The 17,383-nt window shown below is 54.9% G+C and overlaps 2 protein-coding genes across 4 annotated transcripts in view; one reads left to right on the forward strand and one right to left on the reverse strand.

Annotated features, from left to right (window-relative positions):
• LOC128913768 (lysosomal alpha-glucosidase-like) overlaps positions 1-2,562 on the reverse strand; it is a 15,620-nt gene extending 13,058 nt beyond the window's left edge. The window contains exon 1 of the transcript XR_008468063.1: positions 2,424-2,562. The gene's annotated coding sequence lies outside the window, so the exon portion shown is untranslated. The remainder of the gene's footprint in view (positions 1-2,423) is intronic.
• MAFK (MAF bZIP transcription factor K) lies at positions 1,666-15,048 on the forward strand. 3 transcript variants are annotated; one of them, XM_054211926.1, is made up of 3 exons: positions 1,666-1,728; positions 8,804-8,883; positions 10,060-11,191. In XM_054211926.1, exons 2-3 carry the CDS (start codon positions 8,848-8,850, stop codon positions 10,492-10,494), a joined length of 471 nt encoding a protein of 156 aa, XP_054067901.1. In that variant the 5' UTR covers positions 1,666-1,728; positions 8,804-8,847; the 3' UTR covers positions 10,495-11,191. The 3 variants fall into 3 exon arrangements, 2 of the variants coding, with proteins under 2 accessions (XP_054067901.1, XP_054067902.1); XM_054211927.1 differs by lacking the exon at positions 1,666-1,728 and adding an exon at positions 8,469-8,488; XR_008468065.1 differs by lacking the exon at positions 1,666-1,728 and adding an exon at positions 14,460-15,048 and having other exon boundaries at positions 10,060-10,924.
• The last annotated feature ends 2,335 nt before the right edge of the window (positions 15,049-17,383 follow it).

Below are 17,383 nucleotides of genomic sequence, written 5' to 3' on the forward strand. Positions count from 1 at the left end.
AAATTGCACAGGCCCAACAAAGACTTTCTAATATAGTTATGAACAAAAAAAATATCAAAGGGAGCCCGGTTTCGATGAAGGCAGTTTGGTTTGGTCAACCACCCCTGTTATTACAATTTTCGATGCATTTTCATCATTGTTGGATGCTGACGGGTTCCGAAATGCCACTCGCACCATTGGGGTCAGGGAGTTGTGTTAGCAGCTCTGGCAATTGCACAAGGAAAGCACAAGGGCTGGGTGCTAGATCTGGCTCTGGGGCAGGATTTGGCCCTGCAGCTGTGCTTGGGACGGGGGAGAAGCTCTGGGACCTGGCGGTGTTGGGGGCGAAGGCTGGTCCTGTGCCTGGCAGAGAGGGACAAGCCCTGCCATGGAGCACTGGAGACCGAAATAGCCCTCTGAGCATCCCTTAGAGCCTCACAGTGTCCGGGACACATTCCCCACCCGTGTGTATGGGGGTGTAAAACCCCACGGCCACACCACATCCCCCTGCCATGGACTGCTGGGGAGCAGAACAGCCCCCTGAACACCCCCAAGAGCCTCATGGTGTCCGGGACACATTCCCCCACTGCAAACTCACCCACCCACATGTAGGGAGGGGTTTAAAGCCCCATGGCCATGCCACGACCCCCTGCCACGGAGACCTGGGGACCAAAATACCTCCCTGAGCACCCCCAAGAGCCTCACAGTGTCTGGAACACATTCCCCACCCACTTGTGTGTGGGGTGTGTGCGTGTAAAACCCCACAGTGATGCCGTCCCCACCGCCACGAAGCACCAGGGACCAGAACAGCCCCTTGAAAACCCCCGAGAGCCTCACGGTGTCCGGGACACAGTTCCCACCCGTGTATGTGGGCTGTGTGTAAAACCCCACTGCCACACCGCGCCCCCCAAGTCATGGAGCACCAAGGACCAAAATAACACCCTAAGCACAACCGAGAACCTGACGGTGTCCGGGACACGTTCCCCACTCGTGGCGGGTGGGTGGGTGTGGGTAAAACCCCATGACCACGCCTGTGTCCGTGTGTGTAAAACCCCACGGCAACACCGCCCCCACCGCCACGAAGCACCGGGGACCAGAACAGCCCCTTGAGCACCCCCAAGAGCCTCACAGTGTCCGGGACACGCTCCGGTGTGCGTGTGGGGTGTGTGTGAGTGCGGTGTGTGTAAAACCCCACGGCCACGCCGCTCCCTCTCCACCCTCCCAGCGCTCCGGCCCGCGGGGCGGGGCCTCGGCGTAGCCCCGCCCCCTTCTCTCCGCGCCATGAATGAACGACGCGGGGCGGGGCGGGGCCGGGACGGGAGCGGAGGCGGAGGCGGGGTTGGTTGCGCCGCGTTGGGGTGAATGGGGCGGTGCCGTGAATGGGGAGGTGCCGCGGTGAATGGGGCGGTGCCGCGTTGGGGGTGAATGGGGCGGTGCCGCGGCGTGGTGACGCGCGGCGTTGACGCGGCCATGCCGGAAGCGGCGGGGGCGCTGGTTGGTCGGCGGCGCGGCGCGGCGAAAGGAGGAGGAGAACGGGGGGGGGGGGGAAAAGGGGGGGGGGCGCGCCCCGCGCTTGTTGTTGTCCGCGAGACTCGCTGGCAAAGGAAAGGGACAGAAGGAACCGCGCACCGACCCCCCCCCCTCCCCTTTCCCCGGTGACACCGACACCCCCCCAACGACCCCCCCCCCTCCCCCCCTTCCCCGTCCCCTTTTTCCCACCGCCCCCCCGCGGGCGGTGAGGTGCCGCAGGTGAGGACCCGCCCGGGCGCGATTGGGGGGGGGGGGGTGGTGGTGTTGTGGAAGTGTGGGGGGGGTCGGTGGCGGTTTTTTGAGGGGGGGTTCGGTCCGGTTGGGCGCGGTCGTGCGGAGAGAAAAGTGCTGAGTCACCACGGCGGCGGGCACGTGGTTGCCGCCCCCCCGCCCAAGAACACGGTTTTGGGGGGCGGGGGGGGGGGGGGGGGAACCTTGTCCGCGCCTGCTGAGCGGCCCCTCGGTACCGGCAGGGGTCCCCCCCCCCGCCCCTGGGTCTGTTGGAGAAAGACCTTCCTCCCCCTCTTCCTCCCTCGCGGGATTTATTTCACGGGTTCCGCCGAAAATCAGGCCACGAGGGCTCCAATTTGGAACTCCCCCCTCCGCTGCCCCCCCCCCCCCCCCCCAACACCCCCCCACACTTTCCTCCTTTGGGCCAAGTTGTTACAGAAAATGGGGAGGGGGGTGGAAAAAGCCTTAATTTCACGCCCCCAGCCTGGTCCTGGGACGGCGGAACTGGTGAAAGTGGTTCCCCCCAGCGAGCCACATGCCTTTTTTCATATTTTTTTTTTTTCCTTTTCATTTTTCCTTGCACTTTCACTCTTTATAAGCCCTGTGTTGGTCGAGAAGCGCAGCCCGACACTGTGGGGCTGAGAAGGTTTGGGGTTTTTTTGGGAGGGGGAGGGGGAATTTACCTTGTGATTTCTATTATTATTATTTTTTTCCTCCCTGATGAAAACGGGGCACGCGCGCGTTCCTCCGCTTTTCCCTCTCTCCCCTTCCGTGTGTACGCCGTGGAGAAGCCTTCCTCGTGCAAGTCACTTCCTAGAGCTGATGGACGCCGCCGTTGCCCAATGGCGAGACGAAGGGCTGCGCGGCACCCGGAGTTCGCTCTCCTCTGACCCGCCGGAGGTGCCGGACCATCGTCCGGCAGCAACGGGGCCATTGCCGCAAGGTTGGGGCCATGCGGTGACTCCCCGCCGTCGGGGACACCCTGCCTGCTCTCTGTGAGCTCCGAGGGTGGCAGGGCTTTGCACCTTGAGCCGGGTTGAACATCCTTGGCCGCATTACGCCAGGCTCCCACCCTGTTGGCGGGTGTTTCTGAACCAGAAACGCTGTTTTTTTTGCTTGCCTCTCAAGGATAGTGTGCTTTGTCATGTTTTATCTCATTTCTGTGCCGTCGCCCGTCTCAGCAATCTGTTGCGGTGAAGGAGTTCGGTACTGCCGTGCGCCTCCTGAACGGGGAAAAAAATACAGATCAGCTTGATACGCTCTTATTTCCCTCAGTGTTGGGAGATGATTAATGGCATGGAATGTGCTGTAGAACTTGGTATTGAAAATCTCTAGCTGTGTGAGATGTTTGGGAAGCGAGGAAAGGCCAGCTGGGAGCGCCGGCCCCCGTGGCAGTCGGGGTTTGTGGGATAAACTCGCTCGCTGATCGTTTTTGTAAACATCCAGCTGTGAAATACTTGAGTGGCGCTAGCACTTTCAATTATCGGGAAGTTTCAGGCTCAGCACCCCGTAGAGATGAGCAGGCAGTTTCCACTTTCTGCCTGAGCCATTGTTTCAGGCTACCTTCAAACTCGGGCAGGGGCTCCCAAGCATGAAACAAGCACAGAGCGATGCAGCGCTCTGTGACGATGTCGATGGCTGGGTTGGGTTGTGTTGACAAGAACTCGGGGCGGGTGGGCAGGCAGTAACGAGAGCGATGACCCTGCCGCTGAGCTCCCCAGCGGAGGGACAGGTTGTGTGGCAAATCCCTCTGTTTTGCACTATTGCAGGACCCTGAGTAGCACTACCGTTATGTTCCATTATTAGCAGTTGGTGGAGGTGTCCGACTCGCTGGCTGGCACGTGGGGTCCGGAGCAGTCAGGTTAGGAATCCCGTCTCTGCCCCAGGACCCGTCTGCGTGGCCGAGCAAGTTATTTGCTGTCACTCGGTGTCTCAGCTTGGCTGGCTGGGGGAGACGCGTCCCTGGGCTGGTGATGCTGAGGTGTAATTCTGGTGTAGCTCTGTCATTGCCTTTTATAAGCACGTGATGGAAAAAGTGCTGTACGCTTGTCGGTACCGGGGCTGGCTGCCGCATGCCTTTCCCCTTCAGCCACCTCCTCGGTGGAGTTCCTGAGGTGACGCACCAGCGTACCCCCCCGGTACTCCGTATCCTCTGCTCCCTGACCACAGGCGCTCTGCAGCATCTGACTGCGTTGTTTACCAAACCGCTGAAGACTGTCTGATCTGTGTCCAGGCTTCCCCAGAGAGCGCCTCAGAGAGCCGTGTCCTGGCAGCTCTCGAACGCGCTCTGAAGGTTCCCGAGTCTCCCCTTTGCTGCTGGATGCTGGTTCCGATCCATAAGGGAAATGGAAAGCTGGCCAGCTGGGCGAGGGCTGCGTGGAGCTCCTCTAGAACAGTAAACAGTGACTCACCCCCTCCTTGTGTCTTCTCTCTCTCCATGTCAAATATATTGCCTCGCATATGCTTCTACTCTCTGATTCACACCGTCAGCCCGTCCCTCCCCGCTCCCATTACGAATGAGTGACAAGCGTCACTCTGCCTTACGGGATGTGTGAAGATCGTCAGGGCAGGCGGATGGCTTTTTGAATGATGGGGAGAGGGATGGTGCTCTGCCTGCCATGCTGCGATGTGCCGGGAATCCGCGTCGCGCCTCCGAGCGGCAGAGGCACGGCGACGAGGATTGAAGCGTCTGTAGTTCCCTTCACCTGTCAGCTCTGCTGTTATCCTTGGTAGGCGCATCCGTTTGGCCAGCGCTCGGGAGCTGGGAATAACTTGCTGATAAAGGAGAAATTTGGGTGACTTTACTAAGTAAACGGCTGCCTGGGAATTAAATCGCCGCGTTTGGGAAGGAGCAGAGTATTCCTTGTGTAACTGTCGGTGCTGAGTTGAGAGTCGATGGCGGAGATCCCCATCGCTGCTTGAACCTTCTGCTGTTTTTCTGCCCTCTGGAAGTTGTCGCTGGCCTGGCTGAAGGTGAGGGTTGCATGTTTTCAGTTTGCTGTACGTGTCTGAGGATGGAAGCTAAACACCAGCGGGGCCGTCTGCCAGGCACTCATGTTCTGGCCGGGATTGTCTTTCAGTGTAGAAAGAGTTTTAAAATTCGAGTTCATCCGCAGTTGTCGGGTGTCGGCAGGGACTTTATAGTAATTCCTTAATGCGTAATGCGCTTTGAAAGCCCTGTAGCGTGGAAAGTCTGAAATCTCATTCTGGCATGTTTTCTTTCTTAATTGCAAGCCTTGTGTGGAAGGCTCTGTCCTACCTCTGCTCGAGACAGGCTTTCTGCCGCCTTCCCCTCTCAGAGCAGAGGAACCGGGGGATCTCGGGATGGTCCGAGCCGAGAGCATCAGGCTTGGGATGGCAGCTGGAGACCCCCAGGTTTTTGGGAGGATGTTGCAAGGGGCGTCAGAGTTGCTTGAGAGAGGGAGAGGGCGTTGGCAAGGCTGTCAATGGGTAACTTTATTGCAGAATTACAAGGGCTCTTTATGTAACCCGCAGTCAAAACACTCGCTTTAAATCCGAGCTGCTCTGGTTGGTGTATTGGTGGTGTATTACTACTCGCCGCTTTATTTATGTAGCGTTCAAAGTGTGTTGTACGGCTTACAGAATAGAGATGTAATGCGGTCCTTGCTCCAAAAAGTTGAGCTCCTAATTTTAGACGTGATGCAGCAAACGCAATTAAGAAAAGAAGGGCAGGAATAGGGTAAAGACTAAAAAGGGTGCTAGTAATCAAAATCGCAGGCAGGGTCCCAGAAAACCCCTGTGCGGCATGGTTATGGGACGCTGCTGGATATGGCACATTTGCAGGAGGGTTTATGACTCTTGTCGTGGGGTTTTGCCTTTCTGAGTGTGGGAGATGCCGTGCCCATTGTAGTTGCTTGCTGTTGGTGGCTGAATAGTCCCAAACAGTCCTGATGGGGAGGATTTTGCAGGTGTGGAGATGGAGTCAGAGCCCGAGTCCCCGCAGGACTGTTGCTGAGGGTTGCGAGTGCTGCAATATGGGTTTCGAGTGGAGCCCGTACCACACCTGTGGGTTCACCTGGTGCAGAGACAGGACTCGTACTGGTGTCTGAGTGCCAGAATTGGGCTCGTTTGAGTGCTCCTACTCGCCCTACCCAATCCTGCGCTTGGGGTTGGGGCAGACCCCCATCTCCCACCCTTGGTTGAAGAGGGCTCTGGCATCGCAGCCATTCCAGACGGTACCCTGAACCTCCTTGCTCCTCTCTGTACCAGCGGTGGCTCTGGCACATTGTCCCTGGTGCCACAGGAGGGATCCCATTCCATCTCGGAAGGATCCCAGCCTTCCTGGAAGCGATGCCGGCATCTCCGGGGTGCTTTGAGGTGCAGGGGGAGCCAGGCGTGCGGCACAAGACCCTGAACCAAGCGCCGGGGCATCTGTGCTGTCCGCTTAGGGGTGCGCAGGGAAAGGAGATGCTGCTTTGGTAACACGGAGCAGCAGGTGACCAGGAGGGGGTTTGTCCCGTGGAGCCGGAGTGTTGCTGGGGTGGCAGGCGAGCCCCAGCGCCGACCCCCGCTCGCGGCAACTTCACCCCTCGCCTCTTGTTTTCCGCGATGTTTTACATTTCTTTCCGTCTCCACGCGGCCAAGCGGCCCTGTTCAGTTTTTCCATCGGCTGGCGTCGAAAGCGCTTTGAAGACGCGCTGGGTGAGGATCAAAAGGCTTTTTGTGTAAGGGGTGGGTGTGACGGGGCCGGTCGCCGGCCTCCCCCTCCGTTTTGGCTTTCCTTTTCCGGTGGTGGCGGGACGGCAGCAGCGTGCCCCTTCCCTTGTAGGGCCGGGGGGGGGATGCCGAGGGAAGGAAGAGTTTCTGATGCTGTGGGAATGTGAGCTCGCAAACTCTGTAAACAGCTGGTGACTCACTGCATAACTATGGCACCAACTGCCTGCGGCCCGCTCTCTGCAGGGAGGGGGCTGCCGGCCCTTTCCTTTACGCACTGGCAGCGTCTCTGCTCTCCTCAGCTCGCCGGGACGAGGAGCTTTTTCCTTCCTCTTCCTCCTCCATGGTAGCGCCTACTCGGCGCCTCCGGCCTGGAGGTAGGGGTGGACGGGGGGGGGGGGGGTCTGACGCGTCTCCTGTGCTCCTGCCTGCGGTCAGCCCCGCCGCAAAACACGCGGCGTGGGCAGCAGCCGGAGGTCAGGCACGTCCCCGTCCGTCCCTCCGAGGGGACAGCCCGGGACCGGGACTTGCCCCCCTGCCCAACCCGCTCTGGCGAGGAGACAGCCCGGGGTGGGGAGGAGTGAAGGACGCGGTGATGCTCTAGAAAACGCAGCGCACACCAGTTGCTGTAAGTGGTCCATTCATCACGGAGCATCTTGGCTTGTGCGGCTGTCCTTGTCCCTCCTCCAGACATGGAGAGCCGTGCTGTCTCGGGCTTAAAAATAGAGGAGGCACCTAAATACACTCCCTGATATCTAGGATACTATCTCACAGCTTTGCACTTTACGGGATTTTTTTATTTTTTTTTTTTTTCTTCCCCCCCATGCTCTTCGTCTTGATTTTTACGTAAGTCGTGTGACGGTAAGGCGTCTCCACTGATAAAATTCAAGTGACAGCAGCGCGGGCTGAGCTGGCACCTTCACCCACACGGCTCCCGCTGGTCCCTGCACCCCACCTTTGCGCCCCCCCACCCCGGATCCCGCCGCCCCCCGTTCGCAGATATGAATGAGTTTGTTTACTCTCCGACGACCTCGTGATGTCTTTGCACAGACATGACCTGAAGTCATTATTGCTTTTGGGCTTCTGTGTTTCCATGGCGACTGTCTCCGGGTTGGCTACTTTCCCAAGGTCACCATGGCAACTATCAGAAGGGAATCATGCTTGGGATGCTTTGGCTGGATTTTTCATGAATGATTAGGATGTGTGACACGATGCAGACGTGGAAATGGGGAGGGTTTGGGCTGGGCTGGAGGGTGGGGAGGGGGGGAGAGAAGGGAGAGAGCGAGGACTCCCTCCATCCAGGCTGGGCGCTCTGCGGTGCAGCCCTGGAAGCCGCCCTGCCTCGGGGCCGGGGGGGACGGACCGACACCTCGCACCCTCCCCGTTTGGGGAGCGACAGGCAGAGGCTGTGATGGTGGCACGGCTGCGGCCGCCTCTCCCGCGGTAGGTACCTGACGGATGTGCTGCCATCACCGCAGGGTGATGAAGGATTTTGGGTGGCGGCGCGGGCAGGTGGATTTTCTGCTGGGCACCGACCAGAGGGGTGTAGTCGCCGGCTGAGGTGAGAGTGAAGGGCAGCGTCTCGGCAGGGGATGGTCTCTGTCGGTCAGACATGCCTCCACGTCACGAGAAATATCGGGCAGGTCAGCTCTGGCAGCCTGGGACCGAGAGGATGGGGAAGCAACAGTCTTGGTGCGTTGGGAGAGGCGAACTCCTGCCCTGCTTTGTTATCGGAAGCGGGGGGGCTTTTGTTTCTGTTGTTTTCCGGGTTTTCTGGTAGCGTCTCCTTTGGGTGGGGACGGCTCTTGAAAGCAGGTTACGAACCAGGCAGCTTCTTTCTGGGTTGCTGATTCAATTTCGAGCCGGGTTAATAATAACCAAAATAAGAATGAAGGGAGTTGTTGTCTTGTGGCTTTCCAGTGCCTTTTATGAGCGGAGGTAACTCTTAATTCCGTCCCTAATAGGCTGTTCTGAGCGTCTGGGATTCCTCCGGAGGGAGGTGAGGGAGTGACTGGGCCTGGGAGGCCGCGCTCCGTGTGAGAAGGGACGGCATATTGCGGGGCGGTGGATGGTGGTGAGCCGAAATGCTAATTACAGACGTGAGCTGGTGGCCTTTCCCCCCTCCCGGCTTAATCTCAGCGCTGGCTCATAGAAAAATACGAGGTCTTCAGCGTTAAAACGCAATGCACTTGTCAACGCAAATTTCCCTTTCTTGTATCTGGATGGGGTGAACTGGTCCATCCAAATCCATCCCAGTGTCTTAAAACAACTGTGTGTTATTTCTTTTAATGGTGGTTGAGTTGGGTGTTTGGACCGTGTGTTGGGTATCGTCTTCCTCCCTTCATCTCTGACATTACTGTAACCTGAAAATCTTGTTTTCTTTTTCCAGTTGCAATTTCTGAGCAGTTTTGTCCGGAAGACTGTGCTCAGGTTATGACGACTAATCCCAAACCGAACAAGGCATTAAAGGTAGGGGAGAAGGGCAAGCGGGCGATGCTGGGTGGCAGGGGAGGCTGTCGCGGAACCCTACGACATCGGTCGTACGCAACTGCTCTTTTTCATTCTGAGAGACTTACAAATGGGTGCCGATACAATTTCCCGCTGTCTACAGGAAAGGTTAGAGTAGAAGAATACTGGTGATACCAGGAAGAAGTCTAAAGTCTCTGGGATGGCGTGGAGGCTAGCGTGTCTGTCCAAGTCGGTTGCTATCCAAGAGACTTTTGACTATTAGCAGCATCCTGAAACCGCTGCTCCCAGGCCTGTCAATGAAGTACTTCTGCTTTCAGGACTGGGAGGCCCTGGGGAAAGGAGGTGTTCAGCTGCTGTGTCTCAGATCCATGAGCCAGTGAACGCCTGGGACACACCGGCGTGGTGCTGTGCAGGCATTGTCACAGTTTCTTTCCAGTGTCTCAGCTCTTCACTCCAGATGTTCTTTCATCTGTGAAGAGACGAAAGGATGATGTCTTAAAGGTTCTGGACTCGATGATCTTGAAGGTCTTTTCCAACCTAAATGGTTCTATGGTTCTGAAAATAATTGTGGCAGCAAACCTGCTTGAGGAAAAGGCGCAAGGCCTTGGTGTCTTTCTCGTGTAACTTCAGAGCCTGGCCTGGGCACCAGGGAAACCGAATCGGGCTGTGCTCCTTGAGGCCAAGCAGGGTTGGGTTTCTTCACGACTTAGATGAGCAGTCTTCAACGAAAAGCCACAAAATGCTGGATTAAACCCTCCATACATGTGGCTGTTCTGCTTTTGAGGTGCTGCACTGGCATCTCAGCGTAATGCTGGGAAAAGGTGTCATCTTTAGCATTCAGTAGGAATGCCAGGTCCTGCCAAAGGAATGCAAAAGGTTTCATTTTGCTTTACGTTTATCTCCTTAAAAATCTTACTGTTCGGTTCCCACTGGGTGAGGAAGGCTCACTGCTTTCTCTGACTTCAGGGGGTTACCCAAACCCAGACGACAGCGGTGCTTGGATCTCTGTCGTGTTTTTCCCAGGTGTTTTAGTGGAGCGTGTGCTCTCTGCACCGCTTCGGGGGTGTTTTCCAGGTAGGGGTGTCACGGTGCTGAGGGGTGGCCTGTCTCTCTTCCCTGCCCGGAGCATCCCTTCGCGAAGGGTCGTCGCTACCCCTGTGCTGTTGGTATTTGCAGGTAAAGGAGGAGTCAGGAGAGAATGCCCCAGTGCTGAGTGATGATGAACTCGTGTCAATGTCCGTACGGGAGCTGAACCAGCACCTGAGGGGTCTCACCAAAGAGGAGGTCATCCGTCTGAAGCAGCGGAGGCGCACGCTGAAGAACCGGGGCTACGCCGCCAGCTGCCGCATCAAGCGGGTGACTCAGAAAGAGGAGCTGGAGAGGCAGCGGGTCGAGCTGCAGCAAGAGGTGGAGAAGCTGGCCAGAGAGAACAGCAGCATGAAGCTAGAGCTGGACGCCTTGCGCTCCAAGTACGAAGCACTCCAGACCTTTGCTCGTACCGTGGCGCGAGGGCCCATCACCCCGACCAAAGTTGCCACCACCAGTGTCATCACCATTGTGAAATCAGCCGAAATCTCGTCCAGTTCTGTGCCGTTCTCAGCAGCGTCCTAGTGCCCCCGGTGGGGGGAACTAGCAGCCTTTCAGAGGGGAGGGGATAAGGCTCTTATGCATTGTTCCGGAGTCCTTGGTCACATCAAGAATTGGCAGTTTTAACGATTCTCTTCCAAAAGTGCAAAAAATAGAAAAAAAGAAAAGGAAAACAAAAACCAACCAAACTCCAAACCTACAAAGGGAACTTAACTGGCTGCTTCTGTCTGGACTCGGTGGCTCCATCGACCTCTCGTGTCCGGGATTTGAGCTCTGTATGCAGTACCGATTGCAAGATCTGCTTCCTCCTTCCCCCTGCCTCCCTGAACCCCTCTCAGCCGTGGGCAGCTTTCCCACTGGGAGAAGATAACCTGAGGAGCCTCCGGAGTCTTCGTGAATGATGCTCAAGAGCCAGGAAACAGATGGACCGTAGAAGTCGTCATGTGAGATGAATGTATGGGGGGGGGAGAAAAAAAAGTTTCCTTTTGTGGCATCCTACTCCCTGTAAGAAGGGTCTCCCCTGCTTTCCCCACTTCCATCTGATATTCCGAGGGCAGGGATATTAGGCTTTCTGGATTAGATTTCATCCTGCTATGAGTGGATGGGAGCGGGAGGACGATGGAGATTAATGCTTGGGTCTGACCACACCCATTAGGAATAACCTTTTGTTTTCAATCCATGCTGTTAAAATATGGAAAAATATATATTTTACATATTTTAATACGCCCCATTACCTGTGTGGCCTATAAAAAAACTACATTGCAGCCTCCTTTATTCCAAGCCCGAGTTTCCCGATAGCTCCTTCCCTAAGGTGTGCCTGTGAATTGGGTATATTTATGCAGTTTTATTTCTTCCAAATGATCCGCGGTCTTGAAGTAGCGGCTTTTTTTTTTTTTTCTTTTTTTTTAATTTTTTTTTTTTTTGGTGGATTCCCTGAAGCTTAAGGGAAGGAGGCACAGTAAATGCTGTGAAGAGCTGTGTGATGGAGCGGGAGGGAGAGGGGGAGACGAGGAGGACAAATGCTGCGAGTGTTACCGGGTGGCGGCAGAACTGGCTGCGAGAAGGTGGGATCGGCACTAGGAGAAGGGGCTTGTGCAGAGTATTTCGGAAAGATGGCTTTTAAAGCACTGAAGTGTAACGAGAGGGCAGGAGCGTTCAGACGGGAGGAGAGAAGTTATAGAGCCTCCTCCTTGCCAAAAGCATTGGTAGGTTAGCGGTGAATGTCCCAGCTGGAGAGCTGGGCTCACCAGTCTTTGATGACCGGAGAAGGGCTATGGGGAGGTCGGATGGGAGCTGGAAGAGACTTTTCCTCTCCATGGCACGTCAGGCGCTGAAGTTGGGATCCAAAGAGTAGAGTGAACAACCCTCAGTGTTCAGACAACCTGTGTGAATGTGACCCTGAAACTTGACGCTTTCTCTCGGGAATGGGTGAGTTATCCCCAGAGGCGCACGGAGGGCAGGATGGAAAACCGGGGTGTGTATGTGTGTAGGGGATGGAAGTGAAGAAAAAAAAAAAAAAAAAAAAATTGGGATTGAGAAGTCGTTCGTATGGCTCTGAGCAAGGGTTTGGGAGAGGGATTTCTGGCTCGGCGATGGGCAGGAGGTGGGAAGCCAGAAGGAGAGAGATTCAGCTGTCGCGCAGCAGCGCTGAAAAGGCAAATGTTTCCAGGTCACTGTAAAAAAAAAAAAAAAAAAAAAAAAAAAAAAAAAAAAAATTAGCTATGTTGGTGTTTGTGTGTTTTGTTGTTGGTTTGTTTTTGGTTTTTTTTTTTTTTTCTTTTTGAAGTAGGATAGAAAAGGGACTGTGAGTTTTGCAGGGCAGGTCAGAGACTTGTGGAACGGACGATGCCTGTTGTCACGCAGGTGAGAAGAGAATGAGATTGCTGAAGTTTAAGATGAGGAGAAGAGCTTAGAGGCTTTGGGCTCCAGAATAGAAAACAAAGATCACGGAGAATTGAGGAGTGTTTTGGACTGAAAGAGAATAATCAAGTGCCACCAGTGTTGCAAAGGGGACAGTGAACTGGCATCTGACACCCAGTATAATTTGTCGTTTGAGGCTTTGTCTCGCCTTGAGTGGCAGTGGGTTTGTAGACATTTAGTGTAGCCCTACTTGTCTTTGGAAGAAGTTGTTAGCTAGCCTTTTTTTTTTTTTTTTCTTCTCTTTTCTTTTTTTTTCACCTTGTCATCGGAGTCTCTGGATTTCCCAGGAGGGTCCTTTGTGAAATAGGTTAATGAAAAGAGAAACCTCAGACTTTGGTTCTCGTTCAGTCCTCAACATCGACATCCGTGACCTTACTGAGCCAGAAAGGGTGTAAGTGAAACGCTTCCCGAAGGCTCGTTACCCCCGCCAGACCCACGTCTTACGGAGGGGAGCAGGGAGTTTCCTTCAAAAAGTGATTTTTCCAACCCGTAGAGTTGGGATGACACTTAGCGTTACCTCATTTCTCCTCCACTCCCTCCGTATCTCCGAACGGGCAGATCGATGTCCTGTGTATCAGTACCAGTTATTGACTCCCACAGCAGAAGCTGAGGAAGAGAAAGATGTTACTGTCATTCCCTGGTCCTCTCATGTTCTCCAGCTCGCAAACATTGGAAACTTTCCCAGACCTTACAGGTGCCTCCGAAAAAAGACAAAATGGAGACTCCTGGCACTGTTGGGGCTTTAAATGAAAACTTTTTTTGACGAAAAAGGCCAGTTGACTTGAAAATGCCCAAATGCTTCCAGTCTTTAAAACAGCTCCAGAGCTCCATAACATTCCTGGTTAGACAGGGACACCCTCTGGCTGCCCTTGACCCCCCACCCGCCGGGGAAATCGGTCGCGCCGAGGGGGATGGAGGCTGAACTTTGTTCCCTGGGGTGGTCGTCTTGCTGTTGGAATGAGTTGAGAAACATATCTTTACGTGGCACTTCCCTCGCGGCCAAGTATTTCTCTTTTTTTTTTTTTCCTTTTTTTTTTTTTCCTTTTTTTTCCAGTTCTTGGAAGGGTGCCAAAGGCTTGTCCAAGTGATTGCTAGTTTAGTGCTGGTAGGCACTTAAATTTCTGGTCACTCGATAAAGAACAAGAGGCCTGGGTGTTGTTAAAGCTGTTGATACCATAGCCATGGTAGGTAATCCATATTGGATATCCATAAGGACCACGTGGAAATATTTAAAGAGAGAGAAATATATATATAAATATATAATTATATACATTTTATCGTACAGATTTTTCGTAAAAAAAAAAAAAAAATAATAATTTTTTTTCCAAGTTTGATACTGTAAATCTTTATTAAAAGAAATTGCCAGTCCAGGGCTCCCTGGGTGGTGACCTGGAGGGGAATGAAATGTCCTGGCTAAACTTCCACAGAGGGATCAGAATTGCAAGGTAACGTGGAGGGAGGAATGACCCGAAAGCTGTTGAACCGCGTTGGAGACCCAGCTCCTCCACCCTCCGCCCTGGAGGGCCCTCCAGCTTGGGGTTGTCGCGTTGCATTCCTCTGGGGTTCGGTTCCTTTCTGTCGTTGGTTTTTTGTTTTGTTTTGTTTTTCTTTTTTTTTTTTTTTTTTAATTAATTTCCCCCCCTCCCTCCGTCCTGCCCTTGCGAGCCTGCCCCGGGGCGAGCGCCGCGTGGGGACCTGGCTGCGCCCGCAGCGTCCCCGCCGCCGCACCTCTCGCTTGCCGCTGCTGCAGTAGTTTGGATGCCGGGGCTCCCTTCTTTGTCCCTTTTAATTTGTGTATGTGTGTGCGTGTGTGTCGTCCCCCCGACCCCCCACCACCCCGGCCCCGCTGAGGAGCGGGGGGCTCTGGATTTGAGCGCTGGGATCCTCTCCCCGGGGTCTGGCCTTTCTTTGGTCGCTCCCCATCTGCAGCGGGAGGTGGGGACCCGCGGGCTGGGCGGGAGGCAGGAGAAGAGGAGAAGCGTCAGGCAGGGACCGGGGAGGGCCGTCTCTCTTCTTGTAGACCCCGTTTGCTGTGCTCTCTGTTGGGAGTGGGGAACCCTTCCCTCCAGGGCAGCTCCAGACCCCTTTGAAGCAAGCCAGCGTCTCTGCTCTTGCCCAACTCCACGGCTGCCGGAGGAGACCCGCAAAAGCGCGAGCTTAGAGAGAGAGACCTGGGTGACACGGCGGCTGCGGGGAGGGGACAAGCTGTGGCAGGGCCGGGCGCGATGCCACGGGAGTTACGGAGCGGTCAGGCCACCGGACGGCTCAGACCCGGGGAGGACGAGAAGGTGGCATTTTTCTTATTCTTTATTTCTTTTTTTTTTTTTTTTTTCCTCTCTCTCGAATCATTTAAACTTCATTGTCATGATTGTTTTTATTTAAAAAAAAAAAAAAAAAAAAGAAAAAAGAAACAAAACAAAACCGAAAAACTTTTGTAACGTGGATTTGTTTTCCTTCGTCTGTATTTCAGTCTGCTGGGGTGTTTCCGTAGATGGTGGATACTTGCTTTCATTTTTTTAATGATAGAAGTCTTCTGTTTTAAGTTGTTTTTTTATCACCAGCTCATTCTATCCTCTGTGGTTACTCAGTAATTTCATTTCAATATTTATTTTTGTGCTGCTTTTTTATTATAAAATAAATTATTGATATACCAAGCGATGTGGATTCCTGTTTGTAAGGCGAATAGCCCTGTGTATGTGTCCATTACTTTCTCTTGACAGCCACAACGTAATTTATTGCTGTAAATTTAGCTGCAGTGACTGGTTTTTTTGTACCTTTCCAATAAAGCATTTTCTGGTTTCAGACTTGCCCTGGTCTATGGTCAGCGTTTTGGAGCTTGAATTGATCTTCAGCGGAGTGTATTTTCCACGGGTTTTGGTGCCCGTCGGTGCCCTGCCGGCTGCGGCGCTGCCAGGGAGCGATGGGTTTTTGGGGAGTCAAGGCTGGGCGAGGGCGAGTGTGGCACCTGCGAGGCCTTTGGCAAGCGTCTCTCCCAGCCCGCTTGCCCCTCTCCCAGCCCTGCTGCGCTGCTTCCTCGCCGTATTTGGAACACGCTCCAGGGATAGATAGCACTGGTCCGAGCTGCTTGTTGGGTACGTCCCACGCTCGCACTGCGTCTGTCTCTTCTCCCAACCCAAGATGTGCCTTTGTGTGTCATGGGGGGGTGTTTTGGTAGCGTTGGGGGGAGCAATAGCTGCAGGCGTCTACCCGCAGTCCTGGTGCTGCTCTGGGCTTGGAGCCCCTGTGCTGTGGGACAGGTCATGGTGATGGAGAGACCCCCTCCCCTCTCCTTTGAGTTGGGAAATGCTCTTTCACCGCTTTCCCTCCGCGACTGCTTGTGAGTAAACTGCTTTAGTATTACCTCCCTATTTCATCTTTCTGGTTTTTCCCTTGTTTGGGCTTTGAAGAGGTGCGACCTTGTGCCCCTGAGCTCCTAGGGGCCACATTGGCTTTAATCCCTTGTTCCAGCTGCTCCATTTTCTTTAGGGGAAGGAGGAAAGCGCTTGGCCTGGGCCGGGCTGAGGCAATAGGGTGGAGGTGGATGAGTGCGTTGGCCCACGTTGGAATTAGGGGTAGGATTATGTATGGTCCGAGTGGAGAGCAGCAGGGCTGAAAAGGCTTTGTGTGTCAGCAGGTAATGGATGGTCATTAGGTGCCAGAGGTGGGGCCAGGCAGGCTTGGCTGAGCAGGGACGTGGGTGAAGCCTGGGGGGCGATTGCAGTTGCCGTGCTGAGCAAGAAAATCACCGTCCTCTGCTTCAGCTCCTGCCTGGGGAGATGGCAGCGAGGAGCTGGTGACGATAGAGAGGGAGGTGGGACAGCTGTGTCCGTCGGAGGCATGGTGGAGCATTAGTTCAGGAGGAAAAGAGCATCAGGAATGGTCCAGCGGTGAAAGGAAACAACCTTCACCATGCTGAGGGGAGGAGAAAGTCCTGGAGCTGGGGGGAGAAGGGTCCCAGCGAAGAGGCAGCAGAAGGAGGGGTTCTGCGCTGTCGTGCAGGTCTGGCATCTGCTGCCTGGCAGCAGCTGGGCCCAGGGACGCGCTAGTGGGTGCTGACACCCTGAAAACAAGTCTCTGCCCCCGACCGGGTGCTGCGAGGGAGCAGCCGTGCGTGACAGCACCGGCTCCACTGTGGTGCTCGTGGCCACCTTCCCTTCTGCTCACAGGGACCGCCGTCGTCCCTGGCTCTCGTGGGCACAATGTGCCCCGCGAGGATGTGTCCCCGGCACCAGCGGGTGGTAAAACTGCCCCATCCAAGCCCAAAAAAGCAGCGGGTGACTCAACAGCCCAGCCTTGTCCTTGGGGAAAGCCCGAGGATGAGTGACAACTGGAAAACGGATCTGCCGACCACCGGAGCCCGCTGCCGGCGGGGAGAAAAGCCTGTTCCTCTCCCTCTGGCGTGGCTCCAGGCACAGCCGGGCTCCCGTGGAGGTCACCCCTGCGTTCGCTGCCGGCTCTCCCGGCATCCTTGTGGAAGAGGTGGAGGAGACGCATTAGCCGAGGAGCACCACACCATGTCTGCCGGGGGGACGCGTTCAGCCTCCGGCACCGCTGGTATTTCTCTTCTCCCTGGACGCGTTTTGACAGCCCAAGGGTTTGAGGACCGTGACAGCGCCCAGCCTGAGCTGCGAGCGCGGCTCCTGCCTCTTTTCCCCCCTCTCCAAGAAAAAGGAGGACCAGGAGCCTGCGCCAGCCGGGAGGGGAGCAGCAGCCAGCTGGTGGCCACCCAGCGGCTCCTTTGGGCCGGCATCGTGCTGCTGACTTGGATGAGTCACAGCTGATTTATTATTTATTTTTTTTTTCTCCCCCCCTCTCCCTCTTTTTGCTTGCAAGAAAGACCTGTTTTACATATAATACAGTAACCAGGGCTTGACATAAATAGGCAAATGTTATTGTCTGCAGTGGGAATTGCACCTGCTGGCGAGAGCAACGACTGCAGCCCATTATGCAGCGGAGTCGATCGTTTGTGCAATGAAGTACAACTATGTTTCTT

This window comes from Rissa tridactyla, chromosome 8 (assembly GCF_028500815.1).
Source record: "Rissa tridactyla isolate bRisTri1 chromosome 8, bRisTri1.patW.cur.20221130, whole genome shotgun sequence".
NCBI classification, from domain to species: domain Eukaryota; kingdom Metazoa; phylum Chordata; class Aves; order Charadriiformes; family Laridae; genus Rissa; species Rissa tridactyla.

Excerpts from the sequence above, each read along its gene's own strand:
- MAFK (XM_054211926.1), top strand. The coding sequence starts at position 8,848 with ATGACGACTAATCCCAAACCGAACAAGGCATTAAAG. Across the intron at positions 8,884-10,059 it reads AACCGAACAAGGCATTAAAG|GTAAAGGAGGAGTCAGGAGA; the intron begins GTAGGGGAGAAG and ends TGGTATTTGCAG.